This window comes from Thermobia domestica, chromosome 16, assembly GCF_964235325.1.
Source record: "Thermobia domestica chromosome 16, izTheDome1.hap1.1, whole genome shotgun sequence".
Classification (NCBI taxonomy): domain Eukaryota; kingdom Metazoa; phylum Arthropoda; class Insecta; order Zygentoma; family Lepismatidae; genus Thermobia; species Thermobia domestica.
Genome location: NC_137469.1, coordinates 125,926,673 through 125,943,971, shown reverse-complemented (window position 1 = coordinate 125,943,971; position 17,299 = coordinate 125,926,673). Strand labels below are relative to the sequence as shown.

General features: G+C 32.6%; 1 protein-coding gene across 1 annotated transcript in view; it reads right to left on the bottom strand.

The window, feature by feature from the left end:
- Positions 1-17,299, bottom strand: part of LOC145673397 (uncharacterized) — a 345,560-nt gene that overhangs the window by 125,610 nt on the left and 202,651 nt on the right. The window contains exon 13 of the mRNA XM_081743057.1: positions 2,286-2,473. Coding sequence (XP_081599183.1) covers positions 2,286-2,473 — 188 coding nt within the window. The remainder of the gene's footprint in view (positions 1-2,285; positions 2,474-17,299) is intronic.

Sequence of the window (17,299 nt, the reverse complement as noted above, 5' to 3'; positions counted from 1 at the left end):
TTACTTGGGGTTACCTAAGTACTCTAAATTAGTACTTTGTAACAACTTGTATGGCATGTTTGTAATGTCCCATCGGTGAATGTTGTATTTTTACAAATTATCATCGTGTTCTCCTATGGTATTTAACTATGGCACTACCTTATTTTTGATTCTTTACAACAGCATCAAAATCTCTCATTACGATTATACGTAGATTCTGTTTTAATCTATCTACGAATTATATGTATTACTTTGTCATAATTTCTACACTGAATTTTAAGCTTTTTACAGCAGCCGATGGTTATATTCTTACAAATATTCTTTCCGAATGTCTTACTATCAGAACACTATAGTTAAGAAATTCTACAGCTATTTACCGTATTCATATTGAAGCTATTGGAATATTAGTATACATAAAAATATGTAATTTTGCTTTGTAAGTATGTCAATATATTTTAGTGAACAGGAATTTTCTTAGTATCCATCATACGAGAAAAACTAATAAACTTAACAAAAGATAGAACAGAAATGACGTTTCTTTATTGGTTTATCGAATAGGAATTGCTGTTATTTGCTGGCATAAGTTCATCCAATACTTAAATATTACTAATTGCACTTTCATTTGTCTTAATATTTAGCCCTCTCGCCCTCAATTATTTGATCGAATGCCTTGATTAAAGTAAGACAATGGAAGTCGAATCTCGGAATTGTGTACCACAAATGTTATTTTATAATACCAGTATAAATGTATATTACAGGAAGCAACGTTTTCTGCTGAGTGTGTGACAATTTCGAATTCTAATTACAATATTGTCTTCATTAGTCGTAGTAGCAATAAGGGAATGGCATGGCTATAAAATGGAATAATTTTCTCATCTTACATTAAACTTTACTAAAAAGAAATTTAGAAAAAAGAATCCATAATAACGTACCCGACCAGTTAACGTAGAATTTATTTTTCTTCCTACTGAACCTTCCATATTTACTTTCAACGCTGACAAACAATGAATTCATAAATTCTTTGTGTATTTTAATCATTGATGGAGCTTGCTTTAATATAAAATTTATTTTGATTTACAGTTTTGGAATTTTTCATTTTCCTAAACACAATTTATTATTAACATCAATATTACTACTTTGTAAAGATTTGAAACATTTTCTCATACACAGAGATATAAGCGCCATTCTTTCTATGTGGTTCGAATAGGGTGGATTTTTCTTCGCGAAAGTCTTTTTGATTGAATCTAATAAGGAATCAATTGTGACCTAAACGTAATTTACCAAATTCCATTACCGTTTCCGACATTAACAAACATGAGAATATTGTAAGGATCCCCATCTTTCAGTGAAAGCATATGTTATTCAAGCAAGACTTGATATAAGCATTAGTACAAGAGACAAAATCACATAAAACAAGAATGACACGAAGACAACGACGGGAATTGAAGAAGAACGAGTCAACCACATAGCTATTCCGGATGTCGCAAGGGAATTCCTAACCACAACAAAACCTGTGAAGGCTGCCATGAGCTAAGGAGGTTACCAAAATACCGAATCCTGAAGTCGCTGCAAGACGCCCTGAAGGCTGCTATGAGCTAAAGGATTCTCATATAAAACATTTCTTTCCTCCACCTCACTAGTCATAAGGAAGATTTTAAGATATTCACTTTGTAGATACAAAGACTATTTTGTATTATTTTTATTAAATAATTTAGGTGAACTGCTAGAATCTCGGACTGTCATTGTCTCTACCCACGTAAACATTACAATATGTATTTTCTAAATATGCTGTAAAAAAAATGAATTCTGAGGCCCAAAATATCACTTCAAGATTTAAAAAAGTCTGACAAGAAATTTAGTAAAAAGAAATTTAGAAAAAAGTCCATAATAACGTATCCGACTAGTTATCGTAGAATTTATTTTTCTTCCTACTGAACCTTCCATATGTACTTTCAACGCTGACAAACAATGAATTCATAAATCTTCCAAATAGCTTTGTTTCAGTGTAAATATGTTTAAATTTGAAATAATTTAGGAGGATGAAATCTAACAAAATATTTATCTATATGACTTCTATCAGACGAGTGACAGGTGTAGTTGTTACATATAGCTAATACAGTAAAATGTATTTTCAGTTGCTAATATGTTAATACCAACGATATTACTTTCCATTGAGATATCCAAGTATCTAATTATTTCACAAAATATATACAGATACTTTAACTATAGTATCGGATCAACTCAGATTGAAAACAGTAATTACTTATAACCAACAAAATCTATGAACATTAGAAGTTAAGAATTACCTCTGAAGTTTGAGCTGAAAAATCCAAAAGATTTACATGTGTATCCCGGATGTTAATAAATATTTGTGTGTTTGATTTTGGTGTCATATAGTAGAGCACTGAAAAGCATACAGAATCAGAAGATCGTTTCAATGATGTACTTCCCATTACACCAATGTTGTTGACCAAATTAGCAATGTAGTACGTATCTGAAATAGAAGTAAAAAACTCATATTATTATTTTTCACTATTACATATAAAATTTTTGTATACCATGCATCTGTTAAAGTTTGTAAGTTTCAATTCTCTTCCATATATATATATATTAGGTAATTACACAATTAATTTCAACTCATAACACACTATGCTTTCTATAAGGATCTTTCATGAATACATATGAACAGCGTGTATGAAGTTAGCATGTCAGTTAGCGATTTTCATAAATTTCCAATTTATAACGTCATTCACTCTTAGTTTATGGTAGTTTTCCCAAAACCATTATTTGTTTTACAAAAAAAAAAAAGACTTCATTTCCAAAAATACTAATTTTTATTATTTTTAAAATTAATGATGCTCACAGTAGTAATAGCAGCACCCTTTCTTAATATTGGTTGTCCAATGTAGGAGCCAATGGACCACAGCGGTAGTGCGAATAGATCAGAGGTAGTTTGGCCGGGATTGTTTCATATAAGGAAATTTTGCTTATGATAACTCAATGGCCAGGGACCAGGAAATGCATAGGACCACCCAGGGTACATAAGATTACCTTGGTTATCCAATTTAGGGGCCACATTCACCATAGCGTTAGTGTGAATAAGTCAGAGGTAGTTTGGACCGATTTTTGCGTCACCTATTGAATTTTTGCTTATGCTTACTCAGGGGTCATGCAGGCTGGTGCAAATGAGTTCTTGGTTCGGCTAATGCGTACGTATTACATCATTGAATTGGGGTTTTTGGAACACAGGTTATGATAGTTTATTTCTTTTCTCTCATGAGTATAAGATTATCAAAAACATGGTCTTTGATTTCTTTTTTGATGATTTATTACGTTATGAATTAGTACAGGGTTTATGTATGCTTTTCATTTCGTTCCCTTTTATGCCATAATATTTGGAGTTTTATCCCCTTTGATGGTATGTTATTACCCTATATCGTTATCGCTGGTGTGAATGAATTAGAGGTATTTGATCCAAGCTAATGTGTTCGTATGACGTCACTAAACTGAGATTTTTGAGACGCATAAAAGAGGAGTATGGGGCGATCCCGGACCTCATTAGTACCTCTTAAATAACAACAACGATTTATATCGTATTCGTTTGTGGATTAAATAAAACTGTTGTAACGTTTAAAAAGCTTCTTTGCGTATTGACTTATAATCATATGTTACAAGAAAAAGTCAGTTATATCGTGTTACATGTGCTTACGTATTCGTTGTCAGTATTGTTGGCATTGTTTGTTCGAACTAATACGATGTTTACTTGTCAAATAGTGTGCAATGGTTTACTTTGAAAAGATATATTCATTCTTTGAGAAGATAAAAGAGGGCGGGATAGGGTGATATCGGATTAAAATAAAAATGACGTCACATTTATTCTTTGTTTAAATTTGATTGACTCATTGTAATAACGATTAATCATACTTATGTAACGAGATAACATCGAGGAGTTATTTCTTACGACAAAACATGAACATATATGTGTAATGGTTTACTTTGAAAGAATATATTCATTCCTAGAGAAGGTAAAAGAGGGAAGTGATGATATGTTTTCGAACCTAGTTATTACCTTTCGTTTCCGTTTCCGTGGATAAACAATAATAACGTCATATTTACTCTTGGTTAAATCTGATTGGTTCATTATAATAACTCTTCTAATGAGATAACAAAGAGTACGAAACATTGTTATTGGTTTGAGCGATTTAAACGTTCAGCGTTCCAGTGTTTAGTTTAGTTAGTAAGGGCTTAGCTGATGGAAAACTGTTCCGACAGCACTTGTTCTATATCGTTTAGGTTCATGAATAAAATGCTCTCAATATTGTGTAATATTTGTAAGCTTGATTGGTTCTTTATTCCATTATATGCATAAGTGTAGGCTTTCATAGGGCAAAGGTACATGAACGAACACTAAAATCTTGTGATTGGTACCAACTTTTTGTGGATTAATTTGGGAGATCCAAAGCCATGGTCTCCAGAACTAATTTTAGTATTTGATCGCCTAAAATTGCTAAAGATATAATTTGGGAAGATTTATAACTTCATGCACTCTCTTTATTACATTATAGGTATGCACAGTCTACATTTAGTCTCCGAAGATTATGAGTTTGATTCTCGATGAGAGCTTATATCACTTTAATATTAACTTAAATTCTTATGCTGTTTAGGATTTATGCTCTACATAGACGTTGTGTGAGTTCTTCCAAGTAGAGGTTGCTGTCACTTTATTTACATATAATGAGGATATGCATACCTTAATATAATCTTCTTAAGTTTTTTGATAAGAGAGAACCACAGATGTTATATGATACTTTAAGGTCACCTTCTTGGTCCTGATGTTAGTTCGTGTGATTTATATCTTAAATAACCTTGACGGTTTAGTTTAAATCATCATCTCAAAATGTTTTAGCCAAAAATTTTCATTGAGTGCAGAGGGAATTGTTTCATGGTTAACCGTCAAACCGTATCCGGTTTTTAACTATTCGACTTAAGAATAAATGGCTTTTAACTATTCGATTACCAAATAAACGCTTTTTAACTATTCGATTAAATTTTGAGTCTTCTCTAATTTTCAGTTATTGCAAAAGTTCAGTGAAAATTTGAAACCAAAATTTTTTGAACTCAAAACTTTCAAATTAAATATTCAAACTGAAATTTTTTGAATTAAAAACATCAAACTAAACTTTTCGAACAAATACCTTGAAGTCAAAATCTTCGAATTCAAATTTTCAAACCAAAAAATTCTAACTGAAATTTTCGAATTAAAAAATTTTTAACTAAAATTTTCAAACAAATATTTCGAACAAAAATTGAAATAAAAATTTTCGAATTCATATTTTCCAAACCAAACAATTTCACACTGAAATTTTCGACAAATGAAATCATTATTTTCGCACCAAAAGAAGTTCAAACCAAATTTTAGAATTGAAAAAGTTAAAACTAAAATTTTCGAACAAAAAAATTGAAATCAATATTTTATAAACTAAAAAAATCAAACTGAAATTTTCTAATTAAGAGTTTCAAGCTGTTTTTGAACTAAAGATTATATAATTTGAAAATTTCAAATCAAATTTTGAACCTAAAATTTCAAACCAATATTTTTCGAACTGAAAGTTTAAAGTTTGGAACGAAAGAAATTAATTTGAAATTTTCAAACAAACATTTTGAAAAAAATAAATCAGAGATTTAAAAGTGATAATCAGAATACACCTTAGAAATAAATGGTTTTCAACAAATGAGCGTTTTCGACTACATTTATAATCTTAAAATTCAAGTTATAAAATTAATTAATGGATTTGAAGCTCGAACTAGATTTCATTTGTCGAAAATTTCAGTGTGAAATTGTTTGCTTTGGAAAATATGAATTCGAAAATTTTTATTTCAATTTTTGTTCGAAGTATTTGTTTGAAAATTTTAGTTTAAAAAATTTTTAATTCGAAAATTTTATTTTGAATTTTTTGGTTTGGAAATTTGAATTCGAAGATTTTGACTTCAAGGTTTTTGTTCGAAAAGTTTAGTTTGATGTTTTTAATTCAAAAAATTTCAGTTTGAATATTTCTGATTTGAAAGTTTTGAGTTCAAAAAATTTTGGTTTCAAATTTTCACTGAACTTTCGTAATAACTGAAAATTAGAGAAGACTCAAAATTTAATCGAATAGTTAAAAAGCGTTTATTTGGTAATCGAATAGTTAAAAGCCATTTATTCTTAAGTCGAATAGTTAAAAACCGGATACGGTTTGACGGTTAACCATGAAACAATTCCCTCTGCACTCAATGAAAATTTTTGGCTAAAACATTTTGAGATGATTTAAACTAAACCATCAAGGTTATTTAAGATATAAATCACACGAACTAACATCAGGACCAAGAAGGTGACCTTAAAGTATCATATGACATCTGTGGTTCTCTCTTATCAAAAAGACTTAAGAAGATTATATTAAGGTATGCATATCCTCATTATATGTAAATAAAGTGACAGCAACCTCTACTTGGAAGAACTCACACAACGTCTATGTAGAGCATAAATCCTAAACAGCATAAGAATTTAAGTTAATATTAAAGTGATATAAGCTCTCATCGAGAATCAAACTCATAATCTTCGGAGACTAAATGTGGACTGTGCATACCTATAATGTAATAAAGAGAATACATGAGGTTAGAAATCTTCCCAAATTATATCTTTAGCAATTTTAGGCGATCAAATACTAAAATTAGTTCTGGAGACCATGGCTTTGGATCTTCCAAATTAATCCACAAAAAGTTGGTACCAATCACGAAATTTTAGTGTTCGTTCATGTACCTTTGCCCTATAAAAGCCTACACTTATGCATATAATGGAATAAAGAACCAATCAAGCTTACAAATATTACACAATATTGAGAACATTTTATTCATGAACCTAAACGACATAGAACAAGTGCTGTCGGAACAGTTTTCCATCAGCTAAGCCCTTACTAACTAAACTAAACACTGGAACGCTGAACGTTTAAATCGCTCAAACCAATAACAATGTTTCGTACTCTTTGTTATCTCATTAGAAGAGTTATTATAATGAACCAATCAGATTTAACCAAGAGTAAATATGACGTCATTATTGTTTATCCACGGAAACGGAAACGAAAGGTAATAATTAGGTTCGAAAACATCATCACTTCCCTCTTTTACCTTCTCTAGGAATGAATATATTCTTTCAAAGTAAACCATTACACATATATGTTCATGTTTTGTCGTAAGAAATAACTCCTCGATGTTATCTCGTTACATAAGTATGATTAATCATTATTACAATGAGTCAATCAAATTTAAACAAAGAATAAATGTGACGTCATTTTTATTTTAATCCGATATCACCCTATCCCGCCCTCTTTTATCTTCTCAAAGAATGAATATATCTTTTCAAAGTAAACCATTGCACACTATTTGACAAGTAAACATCGTATTAGTTCGAACAAACAATGCCAACAATACTGACAACGAATACGTAAGGACATGTAACACGATATAACTGACGTTTTCTTGTAACATATGATTATAAGTCAATACGCAAAGAAGCTTTTTAAACGTTGGAACGGTTTTATTAAAACAGAAACGAATGCGAAATAAATTATTGTTGTTATTTAAGAGGTACTAACAGGGTCCGGGAATACTCCTCTTTTATGCGTCTCGAATAATTGTATGCTTTCCTGGGCACACTTTTTGACAATTGAATATCGTGGTTCAAATCTCAGATCTCATGAATGAAAAATAAACCTTAACCAAAAGTTAAGTATTCCTCCCAAAGTTTTCGATTTTCATATTAATACTAATACTAATTCATAATATTACTGGAGTCTACTAATTTATAATGTAATAGATCATCAAGGAAGGGCCTTTTTTTTTTAGTAATTTTGTAACCATAAAAAGCAGGGACGGCTAATGTTAGTGTTGCAGCGTTGCGCAACGACCAAAGTATTTCAAGCAAAAATATATTATTAGCATTAGTAGTAAAGAACAGGAAAAAATACTTTCTAATACTGCCATATACTTTAAGTTACATTTTTTTACTTCTATAATTGTAAAATCCATTAATCCGTTTAAAAAAGTGAAAAGCAATTCGTCACAGATTCTCTAATTTATATTGCGTTGCAGCGAGTATACAAGGACTAGATTTCTACAGCTCGGCAATTGGAGCGAATGTTAAGTCTCCTTTCCCCTATCTCAGAAGTTAAAGGGTCTGGTCGTTGCTGTGCTTCTGCAACAATGCTGCACCGTTTCCAGTGAACGAGAAGGTATTTTGCGCTAAATAAGATTTCTGAATGTTATTTCACAACCAATTACAAATGAAATTTATTTTTATGCATTCATATATTTAAATTACGGGACTATACTGAAGCAAACCAATATAAAGATAAAAAAATCGCAAAATTAAAAAATAAGAAAGAAAATATGTAATAGAGTAGAAAACAAATGAAATTAAACACTCATTTACAAGTTAGTTACTGGCTTACATAGATATTGAAGGCTTTTTGTACAACAATTAGTGGACCAAATATTTATAAGTCAATATATAGAATCCCCCTCTGTAGATAGTATTTTAGTATCTGTACATATTTGTTTTATAAAACAAATGTATTTTATACTCTTGATAACTTTCCACATAAAACTGTATGATGTGGAACGCCACATTGAATTTGGGACTAGTTAGCAATGCTCAGGGACGCAGACACGAGGGGGGTCCACCAGGTTCGGACCTCCCAAAAATTTCGAAACTCACTAACGTTTGTAGACTTTCTTAATGAACTATACTTGTTTAACAGAGAAATGATTGATATAGGCTAAATATTTTATTTTGAAAAACGAATTTGGGCGTGATAACTAACATCGTGGTTGAAGGAGGAGTCGCCTGAACTTAGCAAAGAGTGATAATGAAATATCTACTACTAATTGAAACTGTAAAAATTTTTTAGTAAAGTAAATTTTGAATAAATTATATTATTATTCTTAGTCTCTGTACATATTCATTTTAGAGGTAATTATCCCAAATCGGACTTCCGAAGAAACTTATCGAATCGAATTTTTTGACCGTGCTGATAGCGACTACTCCTAGTCACGACGTAATTAGTTTTTCAGTTTCGTTAGAAATAAGAAAAGAAAGAGTGAGAAGGGAAAGGAGGGGAGAGAAGTAGAAAGAAATAAGAAAAAGAAAAGGAGAGGGAAAAGGAAAGATTGAGGATTTTAAAGGAGAATGGATTACTTGATGATTTAGGAAATATAGTAATGAATTCGAATGGTTATTATCCGGTAAAACGTTACAAATACTATTAGTGGAGAATCAATTTTGAAGTGATGTGAAATAGACACATGTTCCCTCATACCACCCAGACCTAGCTCCAGGCACCACGTTCATGGGGTTGCCCAGACCTAGACCTGGAAATGAGAAAAGTGAAATTTAATTCTTTGTAATTTAATCTCAAACAATAATTGATAACTATCCAACATCTGAACTCCATGATCTGAGATCGACCACACATATGAATTAGTTAAGAGAAAGAAAAAAAATAAATATAAATATAAACTCAATATAAAATTTATGTATCGTCTCAATAAGAGTTTCAACTTCCTGGAAGAAAGATGTCGTATTTAGGCTCATCCCGTTATTTCCGTCTCACTCCTAGAGCCGACTTTAAATTTGTTAGTAGCGGTCTTTCATGACCTAGGTTATTTATCTTAACACATATATTAAAACATGACACATATATTATAGATGTTAATATGACAAATGATATTACTAAAATTACTTAAATTAAATCTATCATGCATTCACTCTCTCACTCACTCAGGACAGTGTATATATGTTTAAAGGAAAACCAACTAGCTACAAGGGTACAAATAGTTTATTACATTCATAGTGAAAAGGAAAAAATAATTACAAAGAAAATCTTAAAAGCACAAGTTCTTGGTTATATATTAATAGAATACATAGAGTTATATTTTAGTAAATTTTTATATATTCAATCATCTTGACAAAAAAAAATAATTACATATATTATATCTTAGGCATGCTAAAGCAAATTATGATTTGCGACATACGCAAAGAAGACACTTATTTCACTTAAAAAAATTTGGACAAAGAGGAAAGAAAAGAAAAAAAACTTTTAGGTGTATTAGAACTTATGAGTCTCTACCTCACGTCGAGCAATAAAATATTAATAATTCTGAACGTTCAAATTACAAATCACGCACTACTCGTAGTGTCCAAAACATTTCGCTCCATTTAACTTAGTTTGTGTATATATCTATATATATATATATGACTATTGGTTTATAAAACCATTCATCAACTATTTTCAGTTTGTGACAGTACTCGCATACTACAACGTTTATACCCATCTAAAGATTTCACCAACAACATTTGGTCAGAGGAGAAATCTCCTCTCGGTTCAGTCCATTCCAGGTTACTAGTTAGTCATTCATCACTGGGACACATCATAACACTTTATTCGTGAATTATTTACAACTTTTACTCATAGTATTTATATTTGAGGAGATCTTCACTAGTTGGGAGGATTGTGGTGATTTATTTCGTGGTAAAACACTGGTTAAGTCATAGGATACACATTGGAAAACAGGGGGGGATTCTAGGTACACTTTCAAAAAAAGAATTTCTGGTTGATCACTAAAGGATAATATTTGTCGAGGGATTGGATTATGTTTTAGACCTGCCGTTATTTTGAAATGCATGCCATTGAAACTGTTTACATTATTGATTACTAATTACATTTATGCAGAACAAAAAAAATTATTTAAGTTCGCGGCGGTATTCTTGAAAAGAAAATTAGTCTACATCATTCCATTCGTCGGAAAAACATTACTTAAAACCCATGGCAACCAATAAACGTATGGGGCAGATGCGGTGCTCTTACATATATCCATATTATAAATTTAACATTTTACATTTCACTTTAATATTCTATATTTCATACATATTTACATTTCGACGTCTCTCTCTCTCTATATATATATATTTAATACACGCGCACACATTTAATTACATAACCCCAACACTAATTTGTCCAAGAAGGTTGCAACATTACACCAAGAAACAAAACTTCCGACGTATCATCATAAAATATTATTTTCATTTATACCGCGCGTCTAGTAATTTTAAATTTTCACGTATCCAATTGGAGAGTAGATCAAGGAAAGAAAAAAAACTTGTGATGCAGGCACGTAACACAGAACATTCTTAAACACATGAATATATATAAACCAAACAATTTTTATCTTAACTTTGGGCCCAATATTACAACAACATTCACGGAAATAAACTAAATGGAAAGTGACCACTGGATAAAAAAAAATCCCAGACGGACAATGGTGAAGGAATGAAAGTGGAAAATTACGGTGTACCGAATCGTTACTCACCCCGTCGATGGGTCAAATATAATGTAAACCCAGTCCCTAACTATTTCATCAAACGAATCGTGTCCCGAGATGTCTCAGCTGGTCATTTCGGTTAAAAAAAATATATATTATACATTAATTCATTGATATATTATACTTTCAAAATCGGAAGGGGGGGGGAAGGTTGAAAATTTAAAAAAAAATCTCGAAGTAAGAAGGAAGAGACAAGAGAGAGAAAGCGGCGCCAACGAAAGAAGAAAGAATAAAGTACTAATCACTACACAGAAGAGTGATCGAATTTAAATATATAACAACTCATAGCCAAAAATATTCACATATGCCGAAAAAGGGTGGTTTACTTAAATACGTAAACTAGGAGGGAGTCCTGCTGCCAAGGTTGCAAGTTCTGTGTCCATCAGATCCCAATCCCACAAGAGTTTGCTTGTAAGATTGAAATCCGAGCCCCGTATCCGGCCCAGACCAGCACGATAAAAGGAGAGGGGGAAGGGACCAGGTAACTGCGTCCCCAATTTTGAAATCTCTAAGAAAAAAATATTCGACCCCTCAGAAGAACTAAGAAGGTTCTAGGACAGTAATGAAACTAGAGTAAAAGTATTAGCTAAGAAATCCCTAACTAATGATTTGCCGAAATAATAAAAGAAAAATTAAATAAACTGAATTTTGGATCGGTGATTTCTATTACCAAACTTCACCGATAGCTCCCCTTCGCAGAATGCGCTAAATTCTGAGGCATCGATTAATTTCCATCACTATCTAGTTTGAAAACTGAGAAAAGAAAACGAAAATATTCAAGGGGGGAGGGGTCGATGCCCGGGTACGGAATAATAAATTCCAATAACTAATTGTTTTATAGGGATGCGCACGAGACAAGATTTGAGACTGTCTCGTCTCGAAAATGTGCTGTAAAAGTGATGTCTCGACTCGAAAATTATATATTTTTCTATTGGAAGAGCTGTGACTCGACTCGAATTTTGTCCGGAAAGTTCTGTCTCGACTCGACTCGAGCGCATCCCTATTGTTTTAATTCTGTAACCCTGTCAGAGCTGTCGCCTCCATGAATATTGTAAACTAGCCCGAGTAGGTAACGTGGAAAAAAAATCTCAGAGTCATAGGATATTCTCTTTCATAACCGACTGTAAACACAATTCACAACAGCCCAACACCAACTATTTGGTATCATGATCGATGAACAATTACATTTAGTTAGCCATTACATGATGCTATCCCTACCCTGCTGTCAGACGAGATTGTTATAAATAAATACTACTGTTATGGCTCAACTGCGAAGTAATAATACATTCTGATATATAACTCGCCTACCTTGTCGAGTGATGTCTCGGCGTGGAGGTCAGAACTCGAAACGATTCTCACCACACATTTACGTTTCATATATATATATATATATATATATATATATATATATATATATATATATATATATATATATATATATATATATCATCATATGGCTAAAATACACCGGGCCCATGTATACACTATACGGGTGTCCTCTAATCTATTCACTTTTACTACACCACATTTATATTTCACTTATATTATCATTTTATTCATATATTTATTAATTTCTGCCAACGCAGTATTCTTTTTAGACACCCTGTTTCTTCTATCTATGCCCGAAACTATACATTCATTTCATCATATACTTTGAAAATCTATAAATCGCGTCCCGACCAACACGCAAGAAACATTACTCGAACCCAAGACTTCTTTGCCACACAAACCATCCTATATCTTACTTCGCAGCTGTTTTAAGACAATTCTCTATATATAAATATTCACAAAAAAAAAAATAAAATAAAATATGTGCGATAATATTGCTGAATGTGATAGCATTCTGACAGCAACAATGAAAATTATTCTGCAACTACAAGAAAAGAATTGGAATTCAATATCTTAATTTCAGAACGGAAATAGCATCACATTGGCTGACTTCGGTTAAGAATCTATGCATAGTTTATTTACTTAAATATTTTCATTACTGGATTACACAGAATGTTGTAGTTTTCAGAATATTAAAGTGTCAAATCACATTATCCAACTATCTGTTCATATGGGCCGAAAATTATGGTTACTCGGTTATAATTCGAAAATAAAGGTCAATTTTGTGAAATCTAAATCACTAACTGGGTTCAATGGTAAAATATGCACGACTGATAGTACGAAATTTCGACACAAGGGCGCTAGTAACTATTTGTTCGAACTGTAAACCACGAAATGTGACCTTGTACTCAGGATTATTGTACTATATTACGTTCATTTTCAAATATTGTTTATAAGTTCATTTAATGACGGAATATGAAAATCGCATGGTAAATACTACACTGTCCATATTTAATTATCTCACACTCCCAATCACTTACTACCACAATTACTACTACAAGAAAATGTTTACTACATTACGAATATCTACATGCCACATCTATACTACACACTACATTAATACATGTTATACTAATAAATATACACAAACAACCTTCACATTTTTACCATTTTAATTCGGCTCTATCGGTTCACGAAAGGAAAGGGAAAGAAAGGAACAGGCCCTTGTATTCACTAAATCACATTCTTAATGCAAACTATTCAGTTAATACCCAAACTATTTATTGGAAAATATATATATATAGGCCCCTTTCCTGAAGGGAAAGAACCTTATGATAACTATGCTTTCAACCCATCCCTGCTGGAAGCTATCTCAATTCGGGATGAAAACAGGAGCCCTGAGAGTTAACCTAAGCCATCATTCTAATCTTACCAAGATTGCAAAACTCAAAATACCGCCATGTGGGTTAGTAAAAAAAAAATCACTATCTATATTAATAAATTACTACACGGACAGGTCTTGACTGTAAATGATATTGGGAGGGGTGAAAAGGATAATCACTGAATTGAATTTACTGAGTCAAAGCAAATGAAGATTTTATCACACCAAATTAACCGCACTTAAATGTCGAACCTGTCCACACTAAATATTTACATCCGGCATGGCGTCCTGTGGTTCTGGCTATATTTCACTAAGATTTTATCCTGTTTTAACTGTTAAAATTTTCTAAATTTGAGCTCCTGTGCTTCCTGGTAGTGTAGTTTTTTACCTGGATATACTATTTACCTATCTCACACGGTTTTACTGTTAAATTTCTTTCATATCTGCTATTCGATCGAACGCACAGCTTTCTTTCTTCGGTCGACGAGGTAGAGTGAAGATGATCGCGCCTTAATCTGTAGCGTGGGTAACTGCACCAATCAAAGTAAAGCTTTTTTGGCGGTGGAGTATTTAAAACGAATAAAAAATGGTAAAATCTGGATTGAACCGGATCTTTAGATGAACATTGGTACCAAAAGAGGGGTGAGGGGAGTCAAAAATATTGTGCCAAAATTTAGATTGGTTAGTTATTCTAAACTTCCATCCAATGGTGGGACTATATTTCCGAATAGCACTGACACCGTGAGATTTGTAATCGTCCATTTAAAATATGCATATATAAGATTTATAATTAGTTAATAGATAAATAAAGATATGAATCCCCAAAATACGATTCCTAAACAATTTTTTACCGTCTTCCATGTTAATTTGGAATAAAATAACGATCAAATAAATAATTTATATGGATCGAAAGAAATTTTTGCTAGATAGGAAGTACAGTCGGTGCAAAAATTTCTGGGACCCTTCCATCAAAAATATCATTACATTAAATTGTAATGTTCCATTACAATTTTACGCCTCATCATGTACTCTTCCTATAAAAATAATAGTTCTATCTTTGTTTCTAGAAATATAGCTGCTAATAATTAATTACTTATCGTCTTTTCGGGTACAGAATAAGACAGATTCGATATTACATAGACTTATTGGACCCTCCTCAAATACTTTCGACACCTCCCAGCAAACATTTCTGGGTCTAGAACTGGCAATGCTGTTTGTTTTGATGTTCTTTGACTTTTGGCTTCTGTTACATGCTGATTCTACATCTGGCGGGTTTCAAAGTTTGCTTTCCAGAATGTATCACATTGATAAGCATTGTTTCCTCTCGTATGGAAGTATGTTGTATTCATCGTGCATTGCTACAACCAAGACGGATGATTCGGAATGTAGTTTTTTATTTTACGCACGTGTGTAGGTTGGTGTATATGTGACATTCACGATTTATATACCTCTTTTGTATCAACTGTTTTTTTTCTAAATCAGATGTTTTAGTTTTTAGTTATTAGATTTACTTGAGTTGTGTGTGCTTTAATTTTGTAAATAAACTACAAATTCTGAATGAATTCTATACAATGATTTCTGTAAATAACTTACAGAAAAAGCAATTTCCTAAGCTGTTCACTGAAGAAAAACTTGCAATTAAAGTTTAGACAAAACAAGCAAAGGGCAAGTCAGAAGAATATTCGAAAACATATCCGGATTAAATTCAGAGGACATCTTATAGCCGCAATGTTGTTTGCCTTAGATATATTTGCACATTCATTTAAAAAAAAAAACCTAGATAAACTGTGAATAAAGTGTGTTCAATTTACATTTTTGCAAAAGAATTTGGATCACTATCAGGGACTGGATTTGCAAGAATGATTTGTTCGCAATAATCTAGAAATACTATTTACTAGGGATGACTCGATACCGGGACAAGTACCTGAGAAAAGCTTATATATCGTCTGAAAGCCCTTGCCACGAGAAGTACGAAACCGTTTTCAAATCACCGGCAAACCCGAAAACTGACCCTATAAGGGGCATGTTTGTTGGTAATCGTGACCCTATGTATGGATTATACGACAGAAGTAAAAATGAATGTTACGATGCATCACGCATAAGAGGCTGAGCCCATCACGTTCTTTTTGGCTCATTCCTAGAACGTGAATCGGGCAAGGGTTTGATAATATCACTTTGCACCCAGACGTACCCATTTCGTCAGTGTTGCCAACAAATTGTAAATACAATGTGGCAGATGGTTTCTGTATCACTGGGTGTATATCCATGAAACGTAGCACAAACATCTTTCGTCACTAGAAAAAATATACTGTGGGCGTATTCCTATTCCAAAGATCCCAGTTTATCAGTGTTGCCAACCATTGTAAAAATGAGAAGTTGTAAAACAGGTTCCGTAGGATGAGACGTTTATACACCAAGCTTGGCAGAAACATCACCATGATACTATTGCGAGAAGATGTTGAGTGTGACCGTCTCCCAACCAGTCTAGATTGTCAGTGTTGCCAATCTATTTTAAACATCACAATGTTGTGAATAGCGTGCGTGCCATTGAACGAATATAACAAATGCGACAGAAGCAGCATTGGAGAATAGAAAACATAGTGTGAATGTCCCTGTCTTCCAAGCACACCAGTTTGACAGTGTTGTCAACCAACGCGAACTTTCAAGATTTTCGCATGAAGTCTACAGTATTGGCGGGCATAATTAGAGTGTGACCCATACCCGGTTTCTACTATGTTATTGTAAACCCTCAAACATCCATACTGTCGGTGTTTCCAACCATTCTAAAATACGCTTTCTCGAAAGGTTGCCCGGTCATTACATGCATAAAGATAAGACTTGGTATAAACATCATTCGACACAACAAACGTACTGGATTGGTACCAAGTTCTGTTTCGATGCATGCAATGGTCAGGCAACCTATCGAGAAAATGTATTTTAGAATGATTGGAAATACTGACAATATGCGTGCCTGAGCGTTTACAATAACATAGTAGGAACCTAGTATGGGTCACACTCTAATTATGCCCGCCAATACTGTAGACTTCATGCGAAAATCTTGAATGTTCGCGTTGGTTGACAACACTGTCAAACTGGTGTGCTTGGAAGACAGGGACATTCACACTATGTTTTCTATTCTCCAATGCTGCTTCTGTCGCATTTGTTATACTCGTTCAATGGCACGCACGCTATTCACAA